Genomic DNA, 13,761 nt, shown 5'->3' with positions numbered 1-13,761 from the left:
TCTCCCTAGGGCTGCCAACTCCAGGTTGGGAAATACCTGGGGATTTGGGGAGTGGATCCTGGGGAGGGTGGGGTTTGGGGAGGGGGTGGGACCACAGTGGGGCCTGATGCTGTGGAATTCTCCCATCCAAGGCAGTCATCTTTGCCAGGGCAACCGATCAGCTGTAATTAAAGGAGATCTCCAGGCCCCATCTGGGGAGCTTGGCAACTCCTGCCTTGCCCTGACCACCATTCAGAGAGGTGTTTGCATGGACAGAAATCTTGGTTACGACAGTGCAAGTGGTGGAACGAACAACTTGGCAGGCATGCCTGTGCCCAAGTCTCTATGCCAAGATATGGGGGGGGGGGGCTAGAATTTGTTGGTTCTTATTGCCAGGAGGGAACTTTGCTTAACCCTCTCATGCCTGGCAATTTCCTCTTGAAGCAGAATTCTGTTTCTTCAGATCAGTTGGTTCTTAATTTCTTTGGCTATCCAAATGAAATACTGATTGCTTAATGTACCAGGATGGCTTATTATATAATAGTAATAAGATCCTTATGTGGTGAGGGTGGGGACACTACGATAAAACGTTTTTATTCAGAACGAAAGCGAATCTCTGCGGGCTTCCTTGTGAAATTTCCCCTGGAGCCTCTGCATTAATATTTTGCTCATGCGATGCTGGCTGATGGGGGTTGGGAATGTGATCTTACAGCTGTGCAGTTTTAAATGTGCCCATCTAATTTCAGAACTCGTAGGCAGTTTTTGAGTGTGTGTATTTTTTAAAGTTAGTTTGAGCCTTTGTAAAGCCTGGCTGTAAAGCACTGCTTGGATGGCTTAAAAAATTGGGCAACTGATAATGTTCAAGTTAATATCTCGTGTCCTAATCTTAAAATTAGGGGGATCTGGGACTTCCCACTCTGTTGTGGAAGCACCCTAGGTCGCTTTGGGCCAGTCACTACCTCACAGGGTTGTTGTGAGGATAACGTGAAGGAGGGAGGAACACTTTTATAAGATGCTCCTGGGTCCCTTTGGGGGGAGAAAATTTCAGTGCACATACAGAGAGATAAATAATTTTTGACGTCCAGAGAGGTTTACCACTCAAGTGTGAAAGAAGAGGAATTATTCATTGAGTGCCTCCTAATCTCTATTTCTGCATAAGTCTCTGTTTTGATTAGAGAGGGGGCATGCAGAGCAACAACAGACACCCTCTTCTGAAAGCACCTAATCACAGTCCATTTCTACATTCTGTTGGTGGGGATAGCAATACTTTAGAAGAGAAAGCCCCATACTGCAAAAGCGAAGATCTATGTGATTTGGCTTGCCTAGGCCAGGGGTAGTCAACCTGTGGTCCTCCAGATGTCCATGGACTACAATTCCCTCAAGCCCCTGCCAGCATTTGCTGGCAGGGGCTCGTGGGAATTGTAGTCCATGGACATCTGGAGGACCACAGGTTGACTACCCCTGGCCTAGGGTACAGAAGAGCTGAAGTGGCTAGGATCTGTAAGAATGAGATCTGAATCTCCAGTCTGCTGCGGGAGATCGGTGGGGACCTTGGACCACTCACCCTTAGCCTAACCTACCTCACAGGGTTGTTGTTGTGAGGGCAAAAATGGAAGAAAAGAGAATGATATCGTATACTCCTGTGGGCCCCTGTTGGAGAAAGAAGTAGGGTGTCACTATCTAAATACAATGAAACAGAACAAATTTTTAGTCCAGTAGCACCTTTCAGACCAGCGACGTTTCATTCAAGGCATGAGCTTTTGTGAGCACGCACACTTCCTCAGCTAAAGCGGACACAAAAGCTCATGCCTTGAATAAAATGTTGTTGGTCTTAAAGGTGCTACTGGACTCAGCAGTTGTACTGCTGCTTCAGACCAACACGGCTACCTGTTTGAATCTAAATACAATGAAATAGCTCTCTTGCTTTTTACTCCTGGGGTAGATTTACAGTTTTGTGTGAATAAAATTTCATCACTATGCCAAAGGAAACGATTTTCTGTGCTTCATAATGAACTAATCAGCACATAGGGATATATAGAAAATATACATATTTTCAAATGTTCTGTTTTTGCCGGGTGGGAAAAAAGCACAGGACCCCCCCCCCCCCAAACTCCAAAACTTCTGGAAAGTTTACCTTTCCAGTGATGGTAAGTCTCCTCTTCTGTGTATATTCTTGCAGTGTGCTGTTTGGGGAATAACTGGTTCAGCCAGTTTGTTCCTGAGACCTTTGAAAATCACTTGAAGTGGTTTGGTAACCATTCACTCTAACAGGCCAAGTCTGCGGGTGTCTTGTAGTGGTTAGGAGTGTGGATTTCTAATCTGGCATGCCAGGTTCGATTCTGCACTCCCCCACATGCAGCCAGCTGGGTGAGCTTGGGCTCGCCACAGCACTGATAAAACTGTTCTGACCAAGTAGTAATATCAGGGCTCTCTCAGCCTCACCCACCTCATGGGGTGTCTGTTGTGGGGAGAGGAAAGGGAAGGCAACTGTAAGCCACTTTGAGACTCCTTTGGGGTAGAGAAAAGCGGCATATAAGAACCAACTCTTCTTCTTCTTCTGTGCCCCTGAAGTAGAATGTTTGTGTCAGGGCTATACCTTTTTTTGGTGGGGCAGGAATCACTTGCCTTCCTTTTCCTGCACACAAACAAAATTCAAACTTATTATTAATTTGATTTTTATCCCTTCATTTAGCGTCTCAGGACAGCTAACAACTCAGTTAAAATTCATCTTGATTACAATTAAAACATTTTAAAACTATGATTAATATAAAACTAAGACAATTTATAAGAATACGATAAATTGACCTCCAGTCCAAGGCTTACAGGAGTGATTCCTGGCAAAATGGTAAAGGTGTGTAGGGGGAGGCCCATAGTTACCTGGTTGTGTCCGTGCTGGCCCCAACCAAAGGCTTGGTGGAAGAGCTCCATTTTACAGGTCCTGTGGAACTGTTGAAGTTCCAGCAGGGCCCTGATCTCACTTGGAAGCTCATTCCTCATTTTGCACATAAAACTTAGTGTATCAGTGAGAAAGTCAGACCAGAACACATCTCTCAGGCTAATTTTCTGTGTGCAAGGAAAAACGTTGAGGTTATTGTCCCCTGCTCATGATTTAGCCTGATGTTTCAAGGGTTGAGCTCCTTTCTCAGAGTCTTCAAGAAAAGGATTGAAGCCTCAGGGTGGTGATGGTGGGAAGAGAGGCACAGAATTAAGGGGAAAAACTGTTTCCTTTATTGACTTGTTCCATTTGTACCTTCCTGTTCTCCCCAAAATGGGACTCAGAGCAGCTTACATCATTATCTTCCATTTTATCCTCTCAACAACCTCAAGGGGGTAGCAGGTTACAGCGGATGAGCGATAGGGTTGTGAGTTTTCCTGCATTGTGCAGGGAGTTGGACTAGATGACCCAGGAGGTCCCTTCCAACTCTAGTATTCTATGAACCCTTTGAGGTAGGTTAAGCGGAGTATGTGTGACTGGCCTGAGGTCGCCCAGCAAGCTCCCATCACCGAATGGGGATTTGAATCTGGCATATCCTAGTCTGAAACTCTTAACACCACACTGGCTTGGTGTGAGACCTTAGTATTTGCAGTGACTCTGGATCCATCAAGCTTCACCCCTGAGCAGCAGGTTCTTCTACACGTCATGTACCAGGTGCCATCTTTTGCCCTTAGATCATCAGGTGCCTTCCCTGATCCTCATGGCTACTTCTTCTTTTGGCCTCACATCACCCAGTCCCAGCCTTGAGCTGTGGGTCCCCTACCTATTTCTTCTGAGGATCCTTTCTCCTGAATCTTTGAGGACCTTGCCATTCTGAACAGGCTTACCTAGAACAGGCTTACCAAATCCAGTGAAGCCTAGGCCTTAAACTCAGTAAGGTGCATCCTGTAAGCAGCAGTGTCGGATTCCAGGAATGACAACACAACAATGAAGTGCACCAGGGCAGAGCATTCACATTCTTGCCCAGTTGTCCCAAATTTATTGAAGTGGTCTTGCCTGTAATATACAGAGGAGCCCTTCTGGATCAAACCAGTAGTCCAGGGGTAGTCAAACTGCGGCCCTCCAGATGTCCATGGACTACAATTCCCAGAAGCCCCTGCCAGCATTTGCTGGCAGGGGCTCCTGGGAATTGTAGTCCATGGACATCTGGAGGGCCGCAGTTTGATTACCCCTGCAGTAGTCCATCAAGTCCAGCATCCTGTTTTATGCTGTTGGGAAATTTTCTGGAGGTTTTGGGGGTGGAGCCGGGGAGGGCAGGGTTTCACTGTATTGAAATTAGCTGCCCTTACAAATGATTAAAATGTCACACAGAAACGGGAAACAAAATCCCTTGTATTTTGGGTCAGCTGTTACAGATTAGTAATTAAGAGCATAAGCTGTGATCCAAGAGACCTCTGTTTCTTGTGGCAGTTTGCTCTGCGGACTTAGGCAAGCCACTGTCTCTCGACCCTGGATGAAAATATTGGTTCACTCAAGCCTTTAGCAGGATTTCTATCCCCTTTCTTGTTCTTTCTCTCCCTCTCTTATGCTCTTGCTTTTATGCTGATGCTATTTTAGTTTACAGAGTTTCGTTTTATATTGTTACATATGTACAAGTGTAAACTTTTATCCATTAATCCCCCCCAACCTTGTCAAGCAAAACAAGATAGATAAATTTGAAAACACTGTTTCAATAATTTGTTTGATATCCCTTTTCCCCTCCAGTGATCCTAAGCAGTTTATCACATCATTCTCCCCTCTTCCACTCTGTCCTCAAAACAACAACAAACCTCTGAGGCAGGTTAGCCTGAGAAATTGGGATACGGGCCTGTTGTCACTCAGAGAGCTTGCATGGCAGAGCAGGATTCAGACTCAGTTGGAAGAAGAAGAAGAAGAAGAAGAAGAGTTGGTTCTTATATGCCGCTTTTCCCTACCCGAAGGAGGCTCAAAGCGGCTTACAGTCGCCTTCCCTTTCCTCTCCCCACAACAGACACCCTGTGAGGTGGGTGAAGCTGAGAGAGCCCTGATATTCCTGCTCAATCAGAACAGTTTTATAAGTGCCATGGCAAGCCCAAGGTTACCCAGCTGGCTGCATGTGGGGGAGTGCAGAATCGAACCCGGCATGCCAGATTAGAAGTCCACACTCCTAACCACTACACCAAACTGGCTGTCCAAGGTCTTAGTCTGCTACTCTAATTACTATGTCATATTGACTTCGAAATTCATTTTGGTTTCATTAAAAGGGTTTTTCTTTCCATATATCCCAGTTTTCCCATATGTGGAAACCCAGGCACTCCCCTTGTTCACAGTTTCCTCTAGAGATGTATCTGCAGACTTGCTCTGCCAGAGGAAGACTATGGGCATCTGTTCATATCCTGGAGTCCTTTTCGCCTGTCCCTGAAGTTCTGATGACTAGCGACCTTTTTTGTGAACAATTAAAAAGGGAATGAGCTTGATGTCTGTTTGTTTCATTGGGTTGCCCTTTGATGTTCGGTGTTGAGAGTGAGGGAATAATTCTTTGCCTCTTTCATAGATTTCTGTCAAGCTTCTACACATTTTATGATTGAATTGACTTCTAGCCCGCCTTTCTCACGGAGAAGGCGGATCATGTAGCGTGAAACGCTGAAGTCATCTGATAGACATGAGATCCGATAGGCAATTTGGTATGACTAGGTTTTAAAAAACTAGAAACAATGCAATGCAAAAAATAAAAAAAGTATCAGGCATGGTACATCACATAATGAAGAAAGCGGGTCTACTGAATTAGGAAACGCAGGATTAGAATACCCACCACACACAGTGATGTGGTCCTGTTTCTCTTTAAAAAAAAATTCTGAATCATTCCATTATATTATCAATTCCCCTTCAATCATCCCCCCTCCCCTTTAAAGGCCCGAAGCTCTTCAGCCTTCCCGATTTGGAAGGTTTTCCTCGAACTCTTAATCATGGGGTTGAAATGAGGATGCTGATTTTTGTGTTAATGAGTGTGACTACTGAATCGGGGCGGGTGTTGATTCTCCGTTCATTGTCACAAAATGGCGATCTCCGTGGGTGGGTTGCCAAAAGGTTTCTGCTTTGAATGGCAGAGGCTGACAGAAACGCTGCAGTTGCCCTGGTCTTGGGTTTGGGGGGGCCGCCTTTCTAACGTTGTCTGTTCTCCTCTTTTTAGCACATGGTTATGAGCTTTAGAGTGTCGGAGCTGCAGGTACTTCTGGGTTTTGCTGGCCGAAACAAGAGCGGACGGAAGCATGAGTTGCTCACCAAGGCCTTGCAGTTGCTGAAGTCCGGCTGCAGTCCGGCCGTTCAGATGAAAATCAAGGAGTTGTACCGGCGACGGTTTCCCCGGAAGATCCTGACCCCCTCTGACTTATCCATGCTCCACCTCCAGACAGGACAGCTGCCCTCGGCCACAGCGCTGACTCAGGGCGCCATGTGCCACTTGCCCTACAATAACGGATCGGTGACTTCCACTGTGCCGGCTGGCATGTTGCCCCCGGTGCCTATGTTGGGACCCAAACACGAAACAGATGTTCCGCACTTGTCGCCCCCCATCCATCCGGTCCATCCCGATGTCAAAATGAGGCGGTTACCCTTCTACGATGTCTACGATGAACTCATCAAACCAACTACATTAGGTATGCCGTCTAAAGTCTTCTAAAAATCCACTCTCCCTTGCTGCCTATCAGTGGAAGTGTTGATTTGACGGAATCAGAAAGGAAAAGTTCTGTGCGATTTAGTTGATTGGTCTCAGAAAAACTTATTGGCTGGAACTGTAGAGAGGAGCATCAGTTAATCCATAATCTGGGACCAAAGAGTATTGTTTGTTTGTTTGTAGCAGTATTCTTTCAGATTTCAAAGGTGTAGGGAGACATTTCAGGGAAAGGGATGAGACCTATAGCAAGGCCAAAGATTTTCCTGGAAATGTTTGTTTATTTGGAGGGTGTGAAGGAATGGACTTGTACTTCTGCTATCAGAGAATCTCCTGCCTGGTGGATTTGCACATACCTTTGTTGCCATTTAGAGCCTCCACCTAGCTGTGGCATCCTTCCCTTTCGTGAGCAAATGCAGGGACAATTGATAGCAGTTTTGCAATTTTGAGCTGTCATGCCCAAGGGGTGACATGTTTACCGGCTGCTGTTTCTCATTACCACACTTCAGAGAGCAAGATTGCATAGGCGTGGTGTGTTTACAGGGATCCAGCAGAGCATTCTGGATAGAAAAAAGTTTAAAAGCAAAAATAAACCAACTTGACATGGTCTGTTCAAGCATCAGACAGAACAAGGGTGCAAAGAAAAAGGTGAAACCCCCACAGTCCTTTCAGCTTACGTTTGGTGCTTTAAGAATGTTTAATCAGAGCAGATTATATATTTTATTTTGAAGGAAAAAATAGATATACAGAAGAGAAAGAGAAAAAAAGAAATTATACATAGAAGTTTGTATACCATACCATAAAAATGGATTAGTAGGCATCTGAATTCTACCCTCCTCTTCAAATTCTTAACATAAATCTCCTCTTCTAAATCTTAACTTTATTTAAAATCTAACAAAGTTTATTGCTTTATTATCACCATGCCAATACTTTCAGTATTACTACTTATTCTACTGTATATCTCATAGTCTCTCCTTCTCTATATTAACGAATAAAAAAACACATTGTTTTCTATGCTTCAGAATAACAATTTGGCATAAATCAAGTGGGAAACATTTAAAAGAATATAAATTGTTGTGATATAATGTCTAATTCTGTGCCAAAAAATGCTTTTCGCTATTGGTTTAACTGCAGCTGTTATAGTAGACTCTCCATCTTTCCTCAAAACGTTGAAGTTGATCTGATTTTCAAATATGACATTAGTCTGGCCATAACTACATACTCACACATTGTAACATTCCAATCTTCTAAACATGGATAATACAGAGCTTTTCCATTTCACTGCATAGATAGTTCTAGTGGCAGTTATCGTATGCAAATATCTCTTCCAATACTTTTGGTCGTTTGTTAGGTAATATTCCTAATAGCATATTCTTACAATCCATTGGAAAATTGAATTTTAACACATTTTGGATTCTTCCACGTATTGCCTTCTAGAGTTTTTCTTTTTTGCAAATCCACCACATATGATAAAAAGTTACATTTTCAGCATTTTCCATTACAATTTTTATCCACTTTCTCAGTAACCTTGGGTGTGATAGACCATCTAAAAACCATTTTATACCAGTTTTCTCTTAACATCTGGCTGTGAGTGTGATTTGTTTCTCTCATAACAAATTGTGTCACAGATATTTGCTCTAAAATTTTACATCCATTTAATCATGCATTTTTTTCCTTGTTCTTCTGTTGAAAATTTAAGAAGTAACATATATCCAGTGTAACAAATGGACTTTTTGCTTAGTAATAGTCTGTTCATACACTCATTTTTCTCTTAAGGCTCTGCCATCCATAATAATGAGTTCCTTTAATGTTGAAATTGATTGATAATATATTGGCCTTGGTTGAATCCTTCATTTATGATATCTTGCCAGTACATAAATTTCCTTTGGGTAGATAGTGTATTACCACAGGTTAAAAAGTCATTTTTGTTTCTTGTATTCTTATCATGATATGCTTCTATTGGCGACATCCGTGGAAAGCTTAAAGAGGGCTTGGCAAGTTCCGTTGTGAAAACCTTATTCTGAAGAAGCCATCTCTGATTTGCCATTTCAGTCAGTTTTGTTATTCATGAGTAATTATATAAGCCTAAACCTGCTGATTCCAGTTTTACTATTCTTTGTTTGGGATCTTTGATCCGGATCAAGGCATCTGCTTGATAGTGTATCCTTTATGTTTAGTACTGCTTGTCTTCCTCTTCCCTCTCCCCACCCCCAATCTTGGAGTATCTCAAGTTTATACTTGGTTTCTTGCCACCCTATATGAATTTGTCTGTCTGCCATTCTGACAACATTCTTTTTCTTTCTTCTGTATACATTGGCAAATTTTGAAATATTTTTTTCCTTTGGAAATACATTCATTTGTATTGCTGAAATATTACCCCATCAAGAGATTTTTAAAAACTTTCCATCTGGATAAATCTGCCTGTATAAATTTCCAGAACTTCTGATAGTTATTTTTTAAAAGATTGCAATTTGGTCCCATCACATTTATTCCCGGATAGTTGATGGGATTAGTGACTAAGGTGCATTTATAGTCCTTATGACATTTTCTTCTTCTTGTTGCGTTAAAAATTTTGTCCAAATTTTTTACTTTTTCTTGTTAAGTTCATATCTCAAAAGGGATCCAAATTCTTCTTTACGTTTCATTTCATTCTGCAATGAGTCTTGAGGCTCCAAACTGTTAGTACCACGTCGTCTGCATAACTTTTCATTTTAAATCTTGGGTCATCCGCCTTTATTCCTTTAATCCTTGTATTTTGCCTTATATTTGTAGCTAAGAATACAGGATAAAGCATGTTCTTTTTCTGATTGGAATTGTTTCTGTCAGTGTTCCATTAATCAGAATTTTTACATGTTGTTTTGAGTATATGCCTTCAATCCAATTTAAGAATACTGGGCCACAGTCCATATTCTGAAGCACATTCAATAAAAAGAGCTGAATTATGCAATCAAAAGCCTTTTCTGAATTAAAAAAAAATAAGAACACTGCTTTCATTCCCCCCCCCCCTTTTGCATTTTATATACTGTATGTTGTCTTTCATGTACCTCTTTGGTACATAGCCTTGTTTGATCATTATATATTAAATCTGGAATGCAGTTTCTTAGGGCAGATTAGTTTTTCCTTGAAGTTGCAGTAGTTTAGAGCAGCTGCCCCCAACCCCCGGTCTGGCAACCGGTCCCGGTCCGTGGATCAGTCGGTACCGGGCCGTGGCTTCTCCTCGTCCTCCTCCCCGGTTGCTGCTTTGGGGGCTGCCCTTCCACTCTGCTTCTGGCTCACCTTTGGTGCTCTCCAGCGGCTACCATGGCTGGGGCTCTCCCTCGGCGTGGCACTGCGCAGCTGCTGCTGGCAACGCCTCCCAGTGGGCGGTGGGAAGTCAGGGGCGCCGGCAGGAAAGCAAGTGGAGCAGGGGCTTAGGCAGCAGCGACGTCCCTCAGCAAAAGATTAACACCCCCCCGACCAGTCCCCAGTGATAAAAAGTTTGGGGACCACTGGTTTAGAGTTCAGCATTAACTTAATTCTCAAAGTTGGGACTTCTCCCTGTTGTCCTTTGCCTCACGAGCCAAATGGAATCCTTAGGTATATGATGGAAGCCACTAATATAAATAAATATACTAATATAAATAAATAGTAAGATAGATAGATAGTCCAGACTGGCTTGTGCCTCCTCAGTCAGAAGCCAAAAAATCAGAGAGACTTTCTTTTCTATGTCTTGAGAATTTATCATCTGCCCTTGGAGAGCCTTCATGGGCTTTCCACACTGATATTCCCACCTGGAGAGCCCTTTGGCTCTCAGTTCCCTGCGGTCTGACATTCTAGCAAGGTGTGAGGTGGCAAACTCTTTGTTGGCCCACAACTAGCGTAACTAAGAGCTTGAGTGCTTTGTATTTGCATCATAATTCCTAATATTTGTGTCCTGTGTCTGACCCAGATTTGCAGAGGGGCTTATGGGACACGGAGACAGTGTAACCTAGTGACTGCATCATCAAGATAAATTTGAGGGTGGCTACCGTTAGAAACATCTTTACAATGAACAGTCTGTAAAGGGCCAGTACAATAACAAGAAAGAAATACAAATAAGTAATACAGTAGTTTGTCCACATGGGTGCAAATTGCTTAATTTACAAAGATCATTTCAAGAAAACACTAAGAGGGTGTGTGGCCAAATATGCACAGCGGCAGCCACACCGGGCTGCCACCGGTTTCCCCCACTGGACACCGTCCCTCCTGGCTTTCGTGTGTGCACATGAAGCCAGGACAGAAAGGTTCCGCCTTGCTGTGGGGGGTTCACTTCACCAATGTGGGATTGGGGGAAAAAAGCCTCCAGCTCACCATGAAGCTGCGTGGAGCCAAATGGGGTGTTTTGTGTCCCTGCTGGGACACCATAGGCGGGGGAGGCGGTCCAGCTCTTCCCTATGCACAGGCCTGGCCACAGAGCATCAGAGGCCCTAAAGTGGGCTAGCACCCGGAGGGGACGGGTCTGATGGTGATGTCATGCATCAGAGGGTATTTGCCCTGTTGCCGTATGAGCCCTGGTCCTGGCTTATCCCTCCTGTGCATATTTAGTCTGCAAGTCACAAACCGGATTCTGGCTCCAAACCAGAAATGGGAGTAGTTTGAAGTGAGTTTCTGATTTGTACGTGAACTATGGCTAGTGCTAACCATGATTTGTCCTCCAGGGTGTTACAGCAAATCATACAAACTGGGCAGGTGGAGGAGGGAACTGATGCATCTTGAAGGAAGGGGGGGGGCTACATTGAAGTCAGTAGTGTGTTCCCAATGGCTGTACAAGATCTGTGTGCATTATTTATTAAGAATATTTATAGTCCCACACTTCAGAGACCTGCTGGAGGGGCCTCACAACATAGAACAAGATAAAGTCATAAAAAATATGAAATCGTGAAACTTAGCAAACCATAAAGACACCCAACCAATAAACCCCAGAGCTTTAAACATTTACAGTGCATTCCCAAGCAGAGTCACACCCTTCTCAGTCTCCTGAATGAACTTAGAAGCGTGCAACTCTGCTGAAGTCAGCAGTCCCAGTGATCCTAATAAAACTGTTGTTAAGCTAGAAGCAGGATGTGAAAACAGTTTTACAAGATCATCCCTGTTAAAATTTGGTTAAAAAAATGTTTTGGCTGAGTACCTAAAATAGAGTAGGGTAGATGCCAGCCTCTTGTGGCGCAGGGTGGTAAGGCAGCAGACATGCTATCTAAAGCTCTGCCCATGAGGCTGGGAGTTCGATCCCAGCAGCCGGCTCGAGGTTGACTCAGCCTTCCATCCAGCCAAGGTTGATAAAATGAGTACCCAGCTTTCTGGGGGGTAAAAATGGTAATGACTGGGGACGGGAATGGCAAACCACCCCGTATTGAGTCTGCCATGAAAACGCTAGAGGGTGTCACCTCAAGGGTCAGACATGACCCGGTGCTTGCACAGGGGATACCTTTACCTTTAGATGCCAGGCAAAACTCAGAGGGAAAGACATCCCGCAGGTGAGGTGCCACCACTGACAAAGCCCTGTCTTTGATCTCACATATGTGGGTGGCAGCAGGGAGAGGGGCATAAAGAAGGGCATGTAAGGAGGATCTTAACTGGTGAGGTGGTGCAGAACTTGTGAAGCAGCCAGAGGGGGAGAGAGATGGTCGTGAGGAATAATTGCATGTCCTCTGAAATGAGGCGGGCAGCGTCTCCTCCAGAATTTATTAACCTGTTAAATTGTCCCCACATCTTGAATAAGAGCCTTCAAGGCAATTCACAGGCTGCAATAAAATTAAAAATGCAGTATCAATGACAGATGATCGCCAAAGAAGCCACACGTGTAACTAAAGGGGTAACAGAGTTATTTCAGCTGGCCTTTTAGATGGTGTGCAGTTATTCCTCACAGCCATCTCTCTTTCTCTCTCTCTCTCTCTCTGGTTGGTTCACTGGTTCTGCACCACTCTGCCGGTTAAGATCTTCTTAAGTGCCAAAAGCACACACCCGGTGCCCATTGCAGGCTGGTCTTTGGCTGGTACCAGAAGGCCAAAAGAGCGGGGAGCCATAAGTTCCTGTATCTGATTCACCCATTGTTAAACCCACCCCCTACACACACACTGTTCTTCATTTCCAAACCTCTGCTTTGCTCTTCTCTTCCATGTCATCCAAAATAATACGTGTGTTCATTAATCCCTTGACTTGGGATCCCGTTCTTTTCCAGAGGCCACCTTAAAGAACTATGGTCTTGGACTAGAAGACCCATGTTGAAATCAGAGTTCTGAAATGCCAGAAGATGTTTGTCTGCTCTTTTTCATATAAAATGAACAGAGCATCTCATTGTAAAAAACAAACAAAAACACACACACAAGCACACACACACACAAGCAATCATAAATGCCGTCATTTTTGTAAAAATCAGCAAAATAAACAATTAGGTTTGCAAACCTCCTTGGAATAGTTACACCACCAACCACCATCAAAACCTTCCAGTATAGGTAGTCTTAAAAAAAAAAACCCTCTTTTGGAAGGTTTTGAGGAGGTGGTTCATCTGTAACTCCTGGAAGAGGGACTTTCCCAGTCTAGGGCAGTGATTCTCAACCTGTTCCTAGGCAAGAAAGCTCTTACCACAGTGGTATATGTCCTAGTAACCTCTAGATTACATTATTGCACTGTGTTCTGTGTTGGAGTTCCCCTTGAAGACTGTCCGAAATTTGCAGCTGGTACAGAATGTTGATTGGAGTGGATTGTAGGGACCATACTGCTCTAGTGTTGCTCCACCTACACTGGCTCCCAGTTTGCTTCCAGGCTCAATTCAGGGCCCTGGCATTGTCCTTTAAAGCCCTGTGTGGCTTGAGGCCATTCTACCTGGAGGACCACCGTCTCCCCTATGAGCCTATCCAGCTGCTCAGGCCGTCTTCAGAGACCCTGCTTTGGGTCTTCCCTCCACCTGAGGCCAGACTGGTGGCAACCCGAGAAAGGGCCTTCATGATTGTGGTGCTGAGACTTTGAAACTCCCTCCCCAGGAAAATTAATCGGTCTCCCTCTGTTGTTTTCTTCCACCAGTAGGTGAAGATTTTGTTTGTTTAGCCTTCCCTCATCTCTGAATTTGTGTTTGCATTTTAACGTGTTTTTTTTAAATCATCATTTTAAAATCATTTTTAAAATGATGATGATGTTTTATTTA

The 13,761-nt window shown here is 43.9% G+C and overlaps 1 protein-coding gene across 2 annotated transcripts in view; it reads left to right on the top strand.

Moving 5' to 3' along the window:
* PIAS3 (protein inhibitor of activated STAT 3) overlaps positions 1-13,761 on the top strand; it is a 55,110-nt gene that overhangs the window by 12,106 nt on the left and 29,243 nt on the right. For both annotated transcript variants that reach the window (XM_077326744.1, XM_077326735.1), the window contains one exon: positions 6,123-6,588. In XM_077326744.1, the coding sequence (XP_077182859.1) occupies positions 6,123-6,588 (466 nt within the window). The remainder of the gene's footprint in view (positions 1-6,122; positions 6,589-13,761) is intronic.

This window comes from Paroedura picta, chromosome 1 (assembly GCF_049243985.1).
Source record: "Paroedura picta isolate Pp20150507F chromosome 1, Ppicta_v3.0, whole genome shotgun sequence".
Lineage (NCBI taxonomy): Eukaryota > Metazoa > Chordata > Lepidosauria > Squamata > Gekkonidae > Paroedura > Paroedura picta.
The sequence above is the reverse complement of the archived record's forward strand: the minus strand, read 5'-3'. Positions and strand labels throughout refer to the sequence as shown.